The sequence below is a fragment of the Leptonotus elevatus genome, chromosome 13 (genome assembly GCF_054856555.1).
Source record: "Leptonotus elevatus isolate MCC_2025b chromosome 13, RoL_Lele_1.0, whole genome shotgun sequence".
In the NCBI taxonomy this organism is placed as follows: domain Eukaryota; kingdom Metazoa; phylum Chordata; class Actinopteri; order Syngnathiformes; family Syngnathidae; genus Leptonotus; species Leptonotus elevatus.
In genome coordinates, this window is record NC_141251.1 from 19,072,880 (window position 1) to 19,087,881 (window position 15,002).

The following is a 15,002-nucleotide window of genomic DNA, read 5'->3' on the forward strand; positions in this document are numbered from 1 at the left end:
TCCAGCCATGTTACCTTTGTCCTCGGGCAAAGTGTGGCAGCTGGAATTTGGAACCTCCTCACTGCCAGCAACACACATACACATCGAGTAGAGACTGATGAGCATATAGTATATCCCACTCACACACCGGGGGAGCAGGCATGGAGCTGGTCCCGGATTTTATCGGAGGTGACAGCTTCTCACACTTGAGTGTTTGGATCACCTCACGTAGTTGGGCTGTGAGGGGGGGAAATGAGCGCTGCTCCACTACAAAGTCCAGATTTAGATTGACTGAGCTTGTCCTCGGGCCCGTGGGCTGCTTCTTCTACTGCTGCGGCCTGACAAGAACACCCACTGCTGCCGCGAGGGACTGGTGTGCGCACATCTGTCTGCATACTTTATATATATATATATATATATATATATATATATATATATATATATATATATATTTGTGTGGGGGTGCGTGTGGGGGTGCGTGTGGGGTGTGTGTGTGTGTGTGTGTGTGTGTGTGTGTGTGTGTGTGTGTGTGTGTGTGTGTGTGTGTGTGTGTGTGTGTGTGTGTGTGTGATCACTTTGAGGAGAGCGGCGTGTCAGGTTGGCTTAGAATTGAGGGTGGCATCAGAATATGCTTGGCACTAATATGGCACCAGTATCTCTGTCCCCGTCTCTGCTTTCTGTCACTTAGTCGCCATCTTCTCACCGCCCTTGACAGCGTCTCTTTGGATTACGTGATTGTACTCGGAGCAGCCCTCATCTCGCCCCCGAGCGACGCCACCTTCCCCAACCGGGCCCTCCTCTTTCTCCTCCTCTTCCCATTCTCCTCCTGCAGTGCACTTGATGTCGATGTTAAAAAGCCTAGTGAAAGACGTATCTGTTCGCCTGTCAGAGGATCATTGACAGCACTAATGCCACTTGTCCTTGCCTCAATTGGCGAGAGGCGATACCAAGCCGTGGCCCGCCTGCCTCATCAAGTGGCAACGCGTGACTCGAGACGCGATAGCCCTCTACGAGGACGGCCATCTTGTTTGTCTCATGGCAGGGTTGGGAGGGGTACTTTTAAAATGTTTTCTGTTACAGTAAAGTAATGTAACTTGATTACTTTGGATTACTTTTGGGTTACTCCAATACCAAGTATGCTCATGAGGACAAAATAAAAATAAATATCACCACAATATATATTCTATACAATGTGCCACTGCTATTTGCGGGTCATAGGGACCCGGGCAGCCAACAAATAGAAAATAATCCTTGTGTAATTAAAAAGCATGTAGGCTATAGATAGGTTGGTTGATTGATTGATTGATTGATTGATTGATTGATTGATTGAACGCCATATTCTGTTTTCAAACTGTCACTGAAAGCAACCACACCTCACAGTTTAGCTAGACAGACAGAAAGACAGACAGACAGACAGACAGATAAACGTCGTAATATAAATTAAAAAATATGAATTGTTATGAATATACTTATTCAATGACTAAAAATTGCAACCATATTTCTATTAGGTTAACGTTTCTTCCCACTTTTATGTTAACAAGAGTATGAAAAATTAGAAAGAAATATTGTACACTTTATTATAAATTGAGATATAAAATGTGTGATTGAATTGTGATTAATCGTGAGTTAATTATTGAAGTAATGCGATTATCTACGATTACAAATTTTAATCGACTGACACCTCTAATATCTGCGATTGGCTGGCAACCAGTTCAGGGTGCCCGTAGCCAGCTGGGATAGGCTTCAGCGTCCCCCGCGACCCTTGTGAGGACAAGCGGTTAAGAAAATTCATCAATGGATGGATGACACCTCTAATATATATATATATATATATATATAGGGCTATGTTAAAAATTAATGCTGAATCAGCATATTGTCGTGCATCAGAGGAATGTTAGTGTTTAGCAGGAATGTTTAGGAATAAATTAAACAGTTAAGCAATCAGTCAATAAAGTCCAATCATTACTTACTGTTGGCCTTCGACGCCATCCTAGCATGAAGGGAGTTTGCCAAATTGGACGTTGCATCAAAGAAACAAACCCTCTCAGGCTAGCTTAGCGCTAGCTGGCTGGTACGACAATACGGATGGATTTAAAACATTCGCAAAAATTAAAGAACATGTCTTCTGCTGTTGGCCAGTGTATGGCGAGGGTCCCTGAATGGTAAATTATTTTAAAAAGGAAAACCTTTATGTAGGTTGACGAAGCTGCGTGGTTGAGTAGTTGTGTCTCACCCAAAAAGGTTGTGGGTTCAATCCCCATCCTTTGTGACCATGTCAAAGTGTCCTTAAGCAAGATACTGAACGTTGCTTCTGATGCTGTGCCTACAATGTGTGTAATACAAATGGCTCAAAGGTGAATTAGGTTCGAAACTTTTTTGACATAACAGCTAAATATATCGGATTATGGTGTGCTTGCATCTTCAATAACGGACTCTCCACTGGCCGCCATCTTGACCATATGACTCTTCTATGGTTTTTTCAGTTTAGAAACGGTTGACATTGGCCAAACACACTCTTCTTCTGCTTGAAGTATTCCAAATGAAGTCATTTTAAGAAGTCATTTTTCAAGGGTATGAAAGACTGGAGTTCAGGCGTTTTTGCAGGGAGCAAGTGGAATAAAACATGAGTGCAGCTTGTTAAGTAGTTAAGTCCACCATTGGTTATCATGATGTCATGTGTTTTATACGCCTGTTAAATGCATTAACAAATGCACTTTGACATGTCACGCTCCTGCCTTGATGGTACAACAGTCTTGTGTGTGTTTGGAAGACTGTGCTTGTCCTTGTGGACATCTTAAAGGTCAAAGACATTCGGCCCATGTTCTTAAGGACAATTTCACACACACTCTCCTCAAAACTGCTCTGAGCTTTGACAAGCTTAATATGCATAGTGTTTTTGCTTATTTGATATTTAGTGACCCTTGCCTACGCATGTCCCGTGTTTTTTTTTTAGCCGTCTTCGCCAAGTGCCGCTACATCTACTACGGCAAGCATTCCGAAGGCAACAGATTCATCCAGAACGACCAGCTTTGATGGCGCCGTCAGGTCCGGGAGCAAGAGGGACATCGGAGAACGTGGCTGATAACGCACGGGAAGAGAAAAAGTCTTTATTTATTTACGTACCGCTGATTATCATCAGCACTTCAATCAAATGGTTGCTTTGACTTTGTAACAACAAGATGTTTCAAGACAGTATTGTTGACTTCTGTGCCTGCCTTCTGCGAACACACACACACACACACACACACACTCAGCGTGACAAACAGGTCCAACCTATTGCGTGTCTCGCCCTGACAGCCATGATGGATCACCCATCCACTGCTGCCACTAATCAAGGGTGAAAGGGGTGACAGTCACACACCTGAGACCTGACATGGACTCATCTCATACACACACGCACACACACACACACACATATATATCTATATATATATATATATATATATATATATATATATATATATATATATATATATATATATATATATATATATTTGCCATTTTCAATCCTATACAGTGATTGTTTACATTCCCCTGTGATTCATCTCAATTGAACCATAAAACATTACACCAGACACAGGCCTCAAATGTAATACGCATTCCATATCTCTAAAATGTTCATATTATTGTAACACGTGCACTATCACTAATAGCATCAGGCGTGCTGCCAATGTTATCTTATGTCCCTAATTACTGACATGACCTGGCTGGTCCGATGCAAAGAGTCAATTTAATTTAATGTAATGCCAAGCTCTTATCAAATAGTCGTCTCAAGCCTGAAACATGGTGGATGATTTTCCACATGATGTGATCTGCTTCATCATGAGATATACGGGATGTCCCCACAAAAATGTCCGCGCCCCCAACCCAACGCAGCAGGATGGGGCACTGCAGGCCCACCAGGTAAAAAGATGCAAGTACTGATTCAACTGAAAAGTATGAAAGTGTGGAACTTCCAATGTGGAGTAAATAGTTTTGACTGGCCTATGTCGTTCGAACATACTGATAAAGTCATGCGAACATATTGGTGGACTAAATGCTAAAAACATTCCACTTTTTCCCATAATGGCACATGGTTTATAACGACATTGTCCAAATACTTCTGGACCCAACAGTCTCTTATCTTTCTTAGCAGACATACATACAAAGGCTAGCGAAAGACCCTGCAGGGCTTCTAATGCAGAATGTCACTGATCTGTTCTGATGAAGTAGCGTGCCATTTTTGCTCAAGCAGGAAGTTCCCAAGCAGCCAGCAGCAGTGATGCTGAGTTCAGTGTCAAGGAGGTCACAGCCTGCAGGTGAATGTGCATCTCTTATACCTTAATTAATCCACCAGCCATAATAACGCATACGTTGGAGCTTGGAGACGAGCAAACGTCAAGGCGCCGCTGCGCCGGCGTCCGTTCCTGAGATGTGTTTTGCGCTCGAGTGTGGCAGCTCGCGAACGAACGCACCGTTGACGAGGATGTGAAGTGACACACACCAAACTCGGTGTGTCCTCCAGCCAGCTCCGGTGGCTCAGCGCCTGTCAATTCCAGCTCTGTCACCGGCACTGGCTCAATGGCAGCGCCTGTGACACATGTCACAAACTTTTAAATGTCTGCTCTTTTCAGCAGGATGGCTGGGCGCATGCTTCAGCCAGGGGAAGGATGACATTTGTAGCGTGTGTGTGAGTGTATGTGTGTGCGCACGTTTGTGTGTTGTTGTGTGGCCCTCTTCTTCCTGCCTCCTCAGGCTGTCAGTCCCGGTTTCCTGTGAGCATATCAAAACGCAGACAAATAAACCTTGTCATTTTGAAACGCCACCACTAGTGACCACGCTCCTGAACGAGATGTCAGCTGGAATATGGTCATACACACTCCTGTGGGAAGTCGGCGCACACGACACTGTGAACGACCACACAACCGCAGTAGTATAGACCCACACAAGAGTGCATGATCTCTGACATTTCTATTGACTATCTGAGCATAAGTGAGACTCAGTAGCGTGGCGTAGATTGCCACCAAGGAGTTGGGTGGATGCACTTTTTATCTATTATCAATTTAGATACAACCTGTTAAGTGCCAAACAATCACAAATAATATTATTAAACAGACTCTTTTTTATCTTGTTTGTAGCTTGTTGCCAAACTGTCTGCCTATCTAGCTAGCTATGTAGCTAGCGAGCTATGTAGTTAGCTTTGTAGCGAGCGGGCTATCTAGCTAGCTAGCCATCTACCTTTATAGTTAGCTATTTAGCTATCCACCTATCTAGCTAAATGTCTGTCTGTCTGTCTGTCTGTCTATCTGTCTATCTGTCTGTCTATCTATCTATCTATCTATCTATCTATCTATCTATCTAGCTAGCTAGCTAGCTGTTTACCTATACAGTACATGTTTTTGTTTGGTTTTGAATTGTTGAATTTTATCATATTTATTTGTGCAATTTGGCACAATCGTTAAGATGCTTCCAGCCTCTGCTTATTTACTTCCTATGTGTAATTTCACAGTGTAATAATTAGAGGCTGTACGTGTTTCACCTCCCCAAAAGGCACGCTCTCTCTTCTGTGTGACTCCCTCCCCTGTCAAAATCACTAAAGGCCAATCATCCCATCACAGCAGTTAAAGCCCACAGCCATGATGGCTGATTGACATCAGCTAATGCAAATATACAAGGAGCCAAAGGAAGAAAGGGGACTCGTCTTTATGAGTGACAACTGGCCACTGATAGCAGAGCAGCCCCTAAAAAAATGAGTGTCCCTGTCACTCTTGAAAGGAAAATGAATAATACTTGAATAAAATCACTTAAAAGGGAAAACAATAAAGTTAAGCGTGTAATTTTTTTTTATGGCTATGATTATTTTTTCATGGGGGGGGGGGCTGATTTTGTATTGATTTTGTGTTGTTTTCATCCAAAACGTACTTTGCTTTTGTATTTGGTATACCGTACTTAAAAAATAATAATCCATTATTGTGAAAAACACATTTTGAAGGTACCAGCTTTTTGATAGACATCATATATACAACAACATCACCATTCTTTACATTGTTTCAGAAAAGAAATATATAAGTGTGGCCCTTATTTCCATCGTGCCTGCTGTTGCACGAAAAGCATTTGTCATTGGTTGTGGGACCGAGGGGATGGGTGGGTGGCGGGGGGTTCTGTGCTGTTCTAATTAGCTTGTCAGGGGGCCTCAGGCTGAGCGGGCTGCTTGTGCTAAGAAAGATGGACACACTGACACGCGAGCTGACAGCCAGTCGATAATGTGGCAATTAATGTCATAAATAATTCCACTGCCAATTATGTCAAAATGGACTTTCACTCTGCTACTCCCTTATCATTTCCTCTGATAAGATGAACAAGCGTCTTCACCCCCCTGTAATTAAACGGCTTTTTACATGGAAATAGAATATAGCCCCTTCACATGGCGCTGCAAGGAAAACATTGTGGACAATAATGAATCAGCTTTTTCTGACCTTTACCTCAAAGGAGTCATGTGACACAACCTCCAGGCTCTCAAAATGTCATTGGCTTGTTTGCGCTACAAAAGATAACTTCACTGGAGAATGCAAAGACAATTAGGAGCGAGTGATCGATCCTCACTGATATTCGTAAAAGGTTGCAAATGCTTAACCATCAGTGGGAATATTGATCGCAAAACCGCATCGCTCGCTGGGAAAAAATGATAACCTGGGAATGTGAGGCCGATCAATGGTGGCAGGTGAGAGGTGATGTTTCTCAGAAATGAATTTGTTGTTCTTACACCACCATTTGTTGTCATGCTAGGAATTATGTTAGTGTAAGTTAGCGCACTGACTTGAAAGGGAACGAGAAGAGCCGCCTCCATTGGCTGGAAAGCTTCACAATGACTTCCCGGTGGCTTGTTTGTCTCTCCAAGCGGCTCGGCGGAGGTGAACAGCGAACACTCGCCATCCGACTGACACTAAACTCCCCCTGCCAAATGTATGAGCAAATAAAGTGAGCTCAGTACATGTTAAGGGCTCCTTATTGCACTGTAAAACAATGTTAAACACGTCACCCGCATCTCGGGGCCCTGATGCTAATAATATACGGCCAGTCAGCCTCAAGGTTGTGTCACGTGCGACTACGCCGCCAAAGGCCTTGAGAGGACTATTTGACTAAGTGAGTAAATCAGCCGCCTGCTTGGCATTTCTATTACACCTCCGCGAACAAGGAGAAATAATAACACGTCCTAACAAATCACACTGGCTGCACACAGGCAATAGAAAACCTTTTCTTTGTTGTTGTTTACGTGCACTTGGTGGTTTATTAGATGGGCATGCCACCCGTGCTCTTAAATGTATTTTTTGCATTCTAACTATATAAGAATTGTTATAGGAAAAAAAAAATCTACTGATCAAATTTTCTTTTCTTGTAACATTTTACTTAATTCTCTTAAAATTATTTTTCCCTCATTTGAATAAAAAAAATGTATCCCAAAATGTTGTTTTCTTTTCTTGTGTTAACTTCTCTGAAATAATAAATGACTGATGAATAATAAATTCCTTGTAAGGTTAAGATTTCATTTTAGTGTAGGTACATAAAAATTCATCCTTGTAAATAATTTAATGACTGATATAACTATATTCTTGCAATTTTATGACTTTTAAACTAGTAACACTATAATTCTGAATATTTTCACATAATATTACAATTTCATCCTTAGAGTATTCTGACTCATTGTGTTAGCCTTGGTTCCTCTGAGTCCCGCTCTGCCACTGTCGTATGGTGTTCCACAGGGTTCCATTTTGTGGCCCCTGCTGGTTTCATTATATTTACTGCCCTTGAGTTCCACTTTTGGAAAACAAGGTTAAAAAAAAAGAAGAAGGAAAACAAAGACAACAAGAATCTCCGGTTGTTTCAATATGCTGATGCTTGCTTCTTAATTGGTGCTCAAAGGAGGGAGCACATAACTCTGGCCTCCACTTTGAATATTTTCATAAAATTACCACTTTTTTTCTCTTTAAGACTATTCTTTCAAACGTGCAACTTTGTTCTCACATTTACAATTTTTTCTGCATGGACTATATGCACAAAGCACTTCCGCATTCGATGCGGAGACTTCAGCGAAGCGCACTGTTGTAGTGATGTAAAACTCTAAGCCTAAATCTTTAACTCACTGAAAAAGAACAGGAGTCGCTCCTTGCTTTAACAATATGTCTATCAGAATTTTAAAACTACTTATTAGATCACCCAGAGCCGTAATTTTAACGGCTTGAGCTCTGGTAAATATGTCAATGCTTAAAATTATTATTACACGTGAATACAAGCCATTTGAGTAGCTACTAAAGCTAATTTGTTTGTTAAATTTTTTTATGTAAATGTAAATTATGTATTGTAGCTCCTCTCCCTTGACTACTGTAGCCTCCTCTTCGTCCAAGTCTTCTTCTCTTCGTCGACGAGATCTGACGATCTCTGCCCCGTCAATATTTTGAAGCAGATGTAATGCCTCTACTATTAATTTTTTCATGGTGACATTTCTCTTAATGCCTTGGTGAAAAGTGGTTGTTATGGGTGCAAGAATAATGACTCATGTAAATATTTTCATGTTTTTTAATCCAATAAAATGACAGCATAGGCATATTATAATATACATACGGGCACATGTAAAGTCAAAACGCCAAAAAGGCAGAAACATATAGATAATCAGTGTAATGTTGTCTCTCCTCTTCTTCGATGCCTTGACAAATGCACACAACCACACTCAAAAATAAATAAATAAATAAAAAAGACTCCAAAACGCTGACAACTGGTCGAGGTTCTCTGAAGGAAAATAAACGGTGATGGCCACTACCGGAAAAGGTGGTGCAATATGAGATTTTCCCGGAAATAAGTCACAGCGCTTTGTGCTTTGTCCATTGTGACAATATTCTCGTAATATCACAACAATTTGCTGCTTTTTTTTCAAGAGCCATTTCTCCTTTTTTGACATAATTATTGTGTCATTTACTGGACATGCATTTGTTGCTTTGAATCGAGCACTTAAATGACACTGTTAGCATAATTAATGTGAGTATCCTGAGGGGGCCTAATGAATATTCATCATTGGCAGTGTCAGGCACTGCATTGCTGACTTTTATTCTCAAAAAATTCTGCTTTATTTAAAAAAATCACATTGTAATAGCATTGTTTTAATAAACAATTGTGAAAAGGTGTTATTTAAAAAATTATCATTTCAGTGTTAAAATTTTGACAAACTTATGACTTTACTTATGACTTCATCCACACAAAATTTTGTTCACAAAATTAAGATTGTATTCTCGTAAAACTAGCTAGATTATTCACAAAAATGTATTCACAGTTTTTTTTATATAGTAACTTTATCATTAGTGATGCACCGAATATTCGGCCACCGAAAATTTTCGGCCGAAAAAGGCAATTTTATGGCATTCGGCCAAAATAAAATTAGAGCCGAAAGAATATGGCCAAAATAGGATGTTGTGGTGACGCTAGCAAAAAAAACGCTGTAAGCAAGCGTATGTTTGAATTAAACAGCGAATGCGGGTGTGTGTGTCCGCCTCGCTTCTCGCTGGCTTTTCCACCGAATGAGTTTGCACCGGTCATTCGCAGGGTCATTGCGCACACCGGAGGAGAGGGGCGTCGTTTGGTGTACAACATTTAAGCGGATTGAAAAAAGACAGTTGTGTACTGCAGTACAGGTCCCGCAGCGCCTGTGCGAACTACATTGATTATAAAGTGCAAACGCACCGCCAGGAAATGCTCAACCCTCATTTGGTGTTTAATGTACCATTAGCCAACATGTCTGCGGTGTGGGCACATTTCTATTTATATTGTGCTTGGTTAAAATTGCAGTGCTAAATAAATACTTTATAATAATATTATAATTTTAATTAATTATAATAAATGCAATGATAGTAAAAATTGAAAAACATTTTTTTCGCCGTTTCGGTTTTCGGCCAAGCATTTTTCATTTTCGGTTTCGGCCAAACATTTTCATTTCGGTGCATCCCTATTTATCATCATGAAAATATGACTTTTTCTTGTCGAATTAGGTATTTTTCCTCACACTGTTGCCTTTATTCTTTATATTTTAAAATACAAATTATCTTAACATTACGGCACCATGAACCCAACATGTTTGGCTTTTGTGTGAGACCAAACATCAAAAAGTAAAATCCTCCAATGGGTGCATCTTGCATGTTATATGAATATTAAATCTGACACAGTCAGTGTCACGGGCATCATTAAAACAACGGCGACACGCATTTTGGCAGGAGAAATGCGCTAATGATACAGAATTGCAATCGCACAATGAGGCACGCATGTAATGTTTGCATGTTAATGTTTGCACCCGGAGGCCCTGAAGGCTTTATTTAACACGACACAAAGCATCAGCCATTGATTTTACACGCTTGACTTCATCAATCAAACATTTGAACGCACATCCCAGGATACATTGACATTTACAGCTTCTTCCTGCACGGCACAAGGATGTGGGTGTGTGTGTGTGTGTGTGTGTGTGTGTGTGTGTGTGTGTGTGTGTGTGTGTGTGTGTGTGTGTGTGTGTGTGTGTTGGACACACAAACTATACATTATTGTGACATGATGTGGGGTTTTTTTCACCTGTAACTGTAATTACACTTACAAAAAAATCCACTGAAAAAATGTTGAATTGTACAAAAAAACTGTTATTTTTGAGAAAAGTGAACATAAATGTAGTTGAAGAGTAAACAAATTTCCCACATTTCATATGAATACAGTCATCAGTGTGACCTGAGGGATATGTGTGTGTGTGTGTTTTGTTACTCTGCAACCTTCCCAAAGGGAGCAATGGACGAAGATGTTACGATGACAGTGACGCACACAGCTTGCCAGCTTGCTAACACCAGCTGGTGACGAATGGCCGGGAAAAGGAGTGTTCTCTTCAAGACATGGAAATCCCACCTGACGCCCCTCTCAGGGGGTGGGGCATCTGCCAAGGCACAAATTAAATCCTTGAATCATGAAAACTGTGCAGCGGCAAATGTAGTGCAATTTATGGAACTCATACTGTATTGAAGTGGTCAGTACAATGTTGTTCTCTGCAGAACGCAATGTTAAGGCAACATATTGAATTGCATTTGTCTTCTCTACCATCATGTACTTTATGGGAAATGAAAACATTCGATGAAATAACATGGATTCTAAACTACACAGATAGCACAGAAAATATGTATAAACAGCCAGCGAGCTCGTAGCTAGCAGTGCCAGATATAGCTACCTAGCTACCCCGGATGGATGGATGGATGGATAGATGGATAGATACATAGATAGTGATGAGTTATTAACATTGTTTTTTAGTTTTAATTTATATTTTAGCCGTTTTGGATTTAGTTGACTCAGTGTAGGCTCAATGAATTGTATTCTTGTCTGTGTTACTTTCATGAGGAAGGGCAACGGGTTTGTCTATTCATTCGTTATCTAATGGGAGGGCCGGTCTCTGCTGTGTCGGAAGGGAGTCAGGCTTATTATTATTGTATTTTTTCTAATCTGATTTATACCCATGGGAACAGATTCTCTTGTATTCACTGTGTTGTAACCAGGTGTGTTGTGGGCTGATGGGAGGAGACTTCTAGTCTCCCACTTTTCTGAATAAGTATTGATGCCCCACGGGGGACGAGAGAGACAACCTGATAGAACACGGCTTCAGTGTCATCAGCTTTTTGTCCTCAGAAGCTTCTGATAATTATTTACCTTTGCAAAGGGACTTCTTCACCAGAATCTCACCATTCAGTTAATTGAACACGCAAAGAGTACAATACTTAATATTGTCTACTCTAACAATAGATAGATAGATAGATAGATAGATAGATAGATAGATAGATAGATAGATAGATAGATAGATAGACTGAAAAAACTAAAACTATTTCCAATTCAAAAAAAAAAACTGCTACTGTAGTCATACTCATCTGCTGCCAAGCTAGCTAGCTAGCTTGATTTACTGACTAAAAATGGAGAACAATACAATATAAGTATTACTTTCTATAGTACAAGAAAGTGTTCCACTATAACCTCTTCAGACATTGATGTTTGAGATCCTTGGTACAATAGTTCGTCATAATAAGAAGCGCATGATGATTTGATGCCAATAGCACACATGTATTGATCACTCAAAGACCGTTAGTTTGGACCTGCTTGAGCTTCAGGCTTATTATTGCTTTGTCAGACTTGTTTGTTTTTGTGAGTAAAGCATAAACCTTCACATGAGGGTATTAACAGTTTTTTTTTTCATCAGGCAGGATGAAAATTCCGACCTTGTCTTTGCAAACATATTGATCAGCCAGCGAGCCTTTCACAATGAAGGGAAAAGTTCATATGCATATTTGAACACATAATAAAGTAAGAAACATATTTATGGTGGTGCTTGTGATTTTACCAGGTTAAAGTTATTGTTTTACAATAATAATGCAAATAATAATCAGAGAATAATGTAATTTTGTGAGCATGTTTATTTTTTCTCCACATAGGCGACTACAATTACAGAAAATGCAAAACAAATATTGCCAGAAAATATTGAAAATACAATTCCATGAAAATGATGGTATTTATTTTAATGTATACTTTCCTCTCTTTAATGTTTAAGATGAGGGTTTTGGTAAGACCGAGTCAAAGTCCAGACATGAATTTGATTGAAATGTACTGGAATGCCTTTAAAAGGTAATTTGCTGTTGCTGAATTAAAGCAGTTCTGCAAGGATGAGTGGGACAGAAAAAACTCCACAGAGATGTGGAAGACCCATTCATTGCTCGTTATAGAAAAAACCCCGCTTGGTTTTGGTTGTTGCGCATGGCGGCTCAAGCAGTTAAGTGGCAATCACTTTTTACACAGAGCCATGTCGGTTTGGAAACCCCCGAAAAACTGCATTTTGTGTTTACTTGTGTTGTCTTTCACTATTATTTATATTTGCTTGATGATGGGAAACTACAGTAAGTGTGACAAACATACAAAACAAAAACAAAGGGGGCATTAACTGTTTAGCACCACTGCATTACTGTCATATAATTATGACATTATTCAGAGAAAATTCCCCCCCCCAAATTCACTTCTTACTTTATTCTCTAAAACAATATTTAGAAAACTTGCCTTTCTATGACTTCTTGCTCACAAAATTACGCCTTTACAGTTATTTTTGATCACCATTGTTGTTATGTTATGTTGTTATGAATTAAGTTTTACTATGTTGTTGTAATATTACCCCCCAAAAAATTTGTTTTAGTTTTTTTACATACATTTAGAACATTACATCAATAAGAAGAATTACTATATTAACTTTTTTACAAATATGTACCCCCGCTTTTACAAAAAAAAGAAAATACCAAAAAAGGTGTTACATGGATAAGCAAATTGTAGTCCAGTCACTTCAGTTAGACTACAATGATGGCCGACTGTTTTGTCATGTGTAAAGGAAACCTCCTCCCTGTTGTTTTGTGTCAAGATAGAAAAGCATGAACAAGAATGAGAGTGAAGGATTCATCAACATCAACCAAAGCCAAATTACAAATGGCAGCAAAGAAGAGAAAAGCCCCGCCCCCGCACCTTTCTTCTTCCCCTTTAATTCTGTTAATCGCCCCCAGGTAAAGATTAGCTGCTCTTGCCAATTACATTCAGCCTCAAATGTTGCAGCTACAAGGTCACTTTTTCCTTTTTCTTCATCACACACACGTACGCACGCACGCACACACACACATTTGTCTCCTTGTGAGCAGGATTGACTTGTCATGTACTTCTAATAGGCAGCACGGGGAATCATTAGTCCACCTCGCCTCCCTGACTGATGGCTATTTCACTCCAATCATCTGAGCCACGTGCACGCGCGCGCACACACACACACGGCCAAGCCTCACACCACCTCCTTCCCACTATTGACGGAGCGCGTCGGAGCTGAGCAGAGACGTCTTAATCAAGTTGGACACAGTGGGCATTGATTTGACAAGCTGCTGTAATGACCTCCTTGTTTTGCTAAAGGATCACTGTTTATCTGGGCCACGGCTCATGTGCCCGGCATGCCTCATCGTCATGGAAACGTTGATCATGGCTGATTGGCGGGCCTGGCTGTCTTTGGCCGATGCCTGTCACACACCGACAAATGCACGTATATTGATATGTTTACGGTGGCACTGTTTTGTTAGATTTTCCGATCGCGCTTGAATGTGACACCAGTCAAAGTCATCAGAGGTCAATGGTGTGTCAAAATGTCGCACTTGGATTTGATGAATAGAGTGACTATGTTAACATTCTAATCACTGCTTCCGATTGATGACCCAGTTTGGTTGCTATTTGCTATTGTTTAGATATTCCTAAATTTGGGTTTGGGGTTGAAATTTGTCTTTGGGTTTGGCTAGAGATTAGACAAGGGTCAGGGTAGGTCATAGAGCTGTCAAAATTAACTGATTAATCAATTATTAAAATAGTTGTCACAACTCAAAATAAGACATTTGCAAACATCTGTTTTTACATGGGAAAACAATGGCTGAATGGGGTACAGCACGAATGCTATTTTTAGACCGCAAGGTCACGTGACCTTCAGCAGCTTGAACTGGAAGGAGGTCAAAAATGAAGCCGGCTCTTTGACTTACAGACACGACTCCAGACACTACGACCGTCCACATATGAATGATGTATTCTTTATTCGTTTCCCGAAGCCAAAAATTCAGAGGGATTATAAATGTGAATACGGATCAACTTATGCGGACGTCCAAAAGAGCAGTTGAACGCCAGCAAAGTGAAGCCTTTCACCTTCGTATGTAGTAAACATTTTGTTGGGGGCCATCATGACATGCATGCTCCTACCGATGACAATCCTGATCCCTTGCCGGCCACCGCCGTCCCGAAGAGGTAAGGGATTGTCTTTATTTATTTATTTATTTATTTTGCCGTTTGATACTACCGCGACTGCCGGACAACAATAATTGATGACGAGGAAAAGTATTAAAATGGCGTTGCCACTGTTGTTCGGACCTGTCTTGCTTACCGCCTGATTTTTTATTTTATTGCCTTTCGTGCAGCTGTGACATGTATGAAAA

General features: G+C 40.4%; 1 protein-coding gene across 1 annotated transcript in view; it reads left to right on the top strand.

Annotated features, from left to right (window-relative positions):
* The window catches only part of lrmda (leucine rich melanocyte differentiation associated), a 287,131-nt gene extending 283,957 nt beyond the window's left edge, over nucleotides 1–3,174 (top strand). The window contains exon 7 of the mRNA XM_086093298.1: nucleotides 2,933–3,174. Within this exon, the coding sequence (XP_085949424.1) occupies nucleotides 2,933–3,012 (80 nt within the window). The 3' untranslated portion in view covers nucleotides 3,013–3,174. The remainder of the gene's footprint in view (nucleotides 1–2,932) is intronic.
* The last annotated feature ends 11,828 nt before the right edge of the window (nucleotides 3,175–15,002 follow it).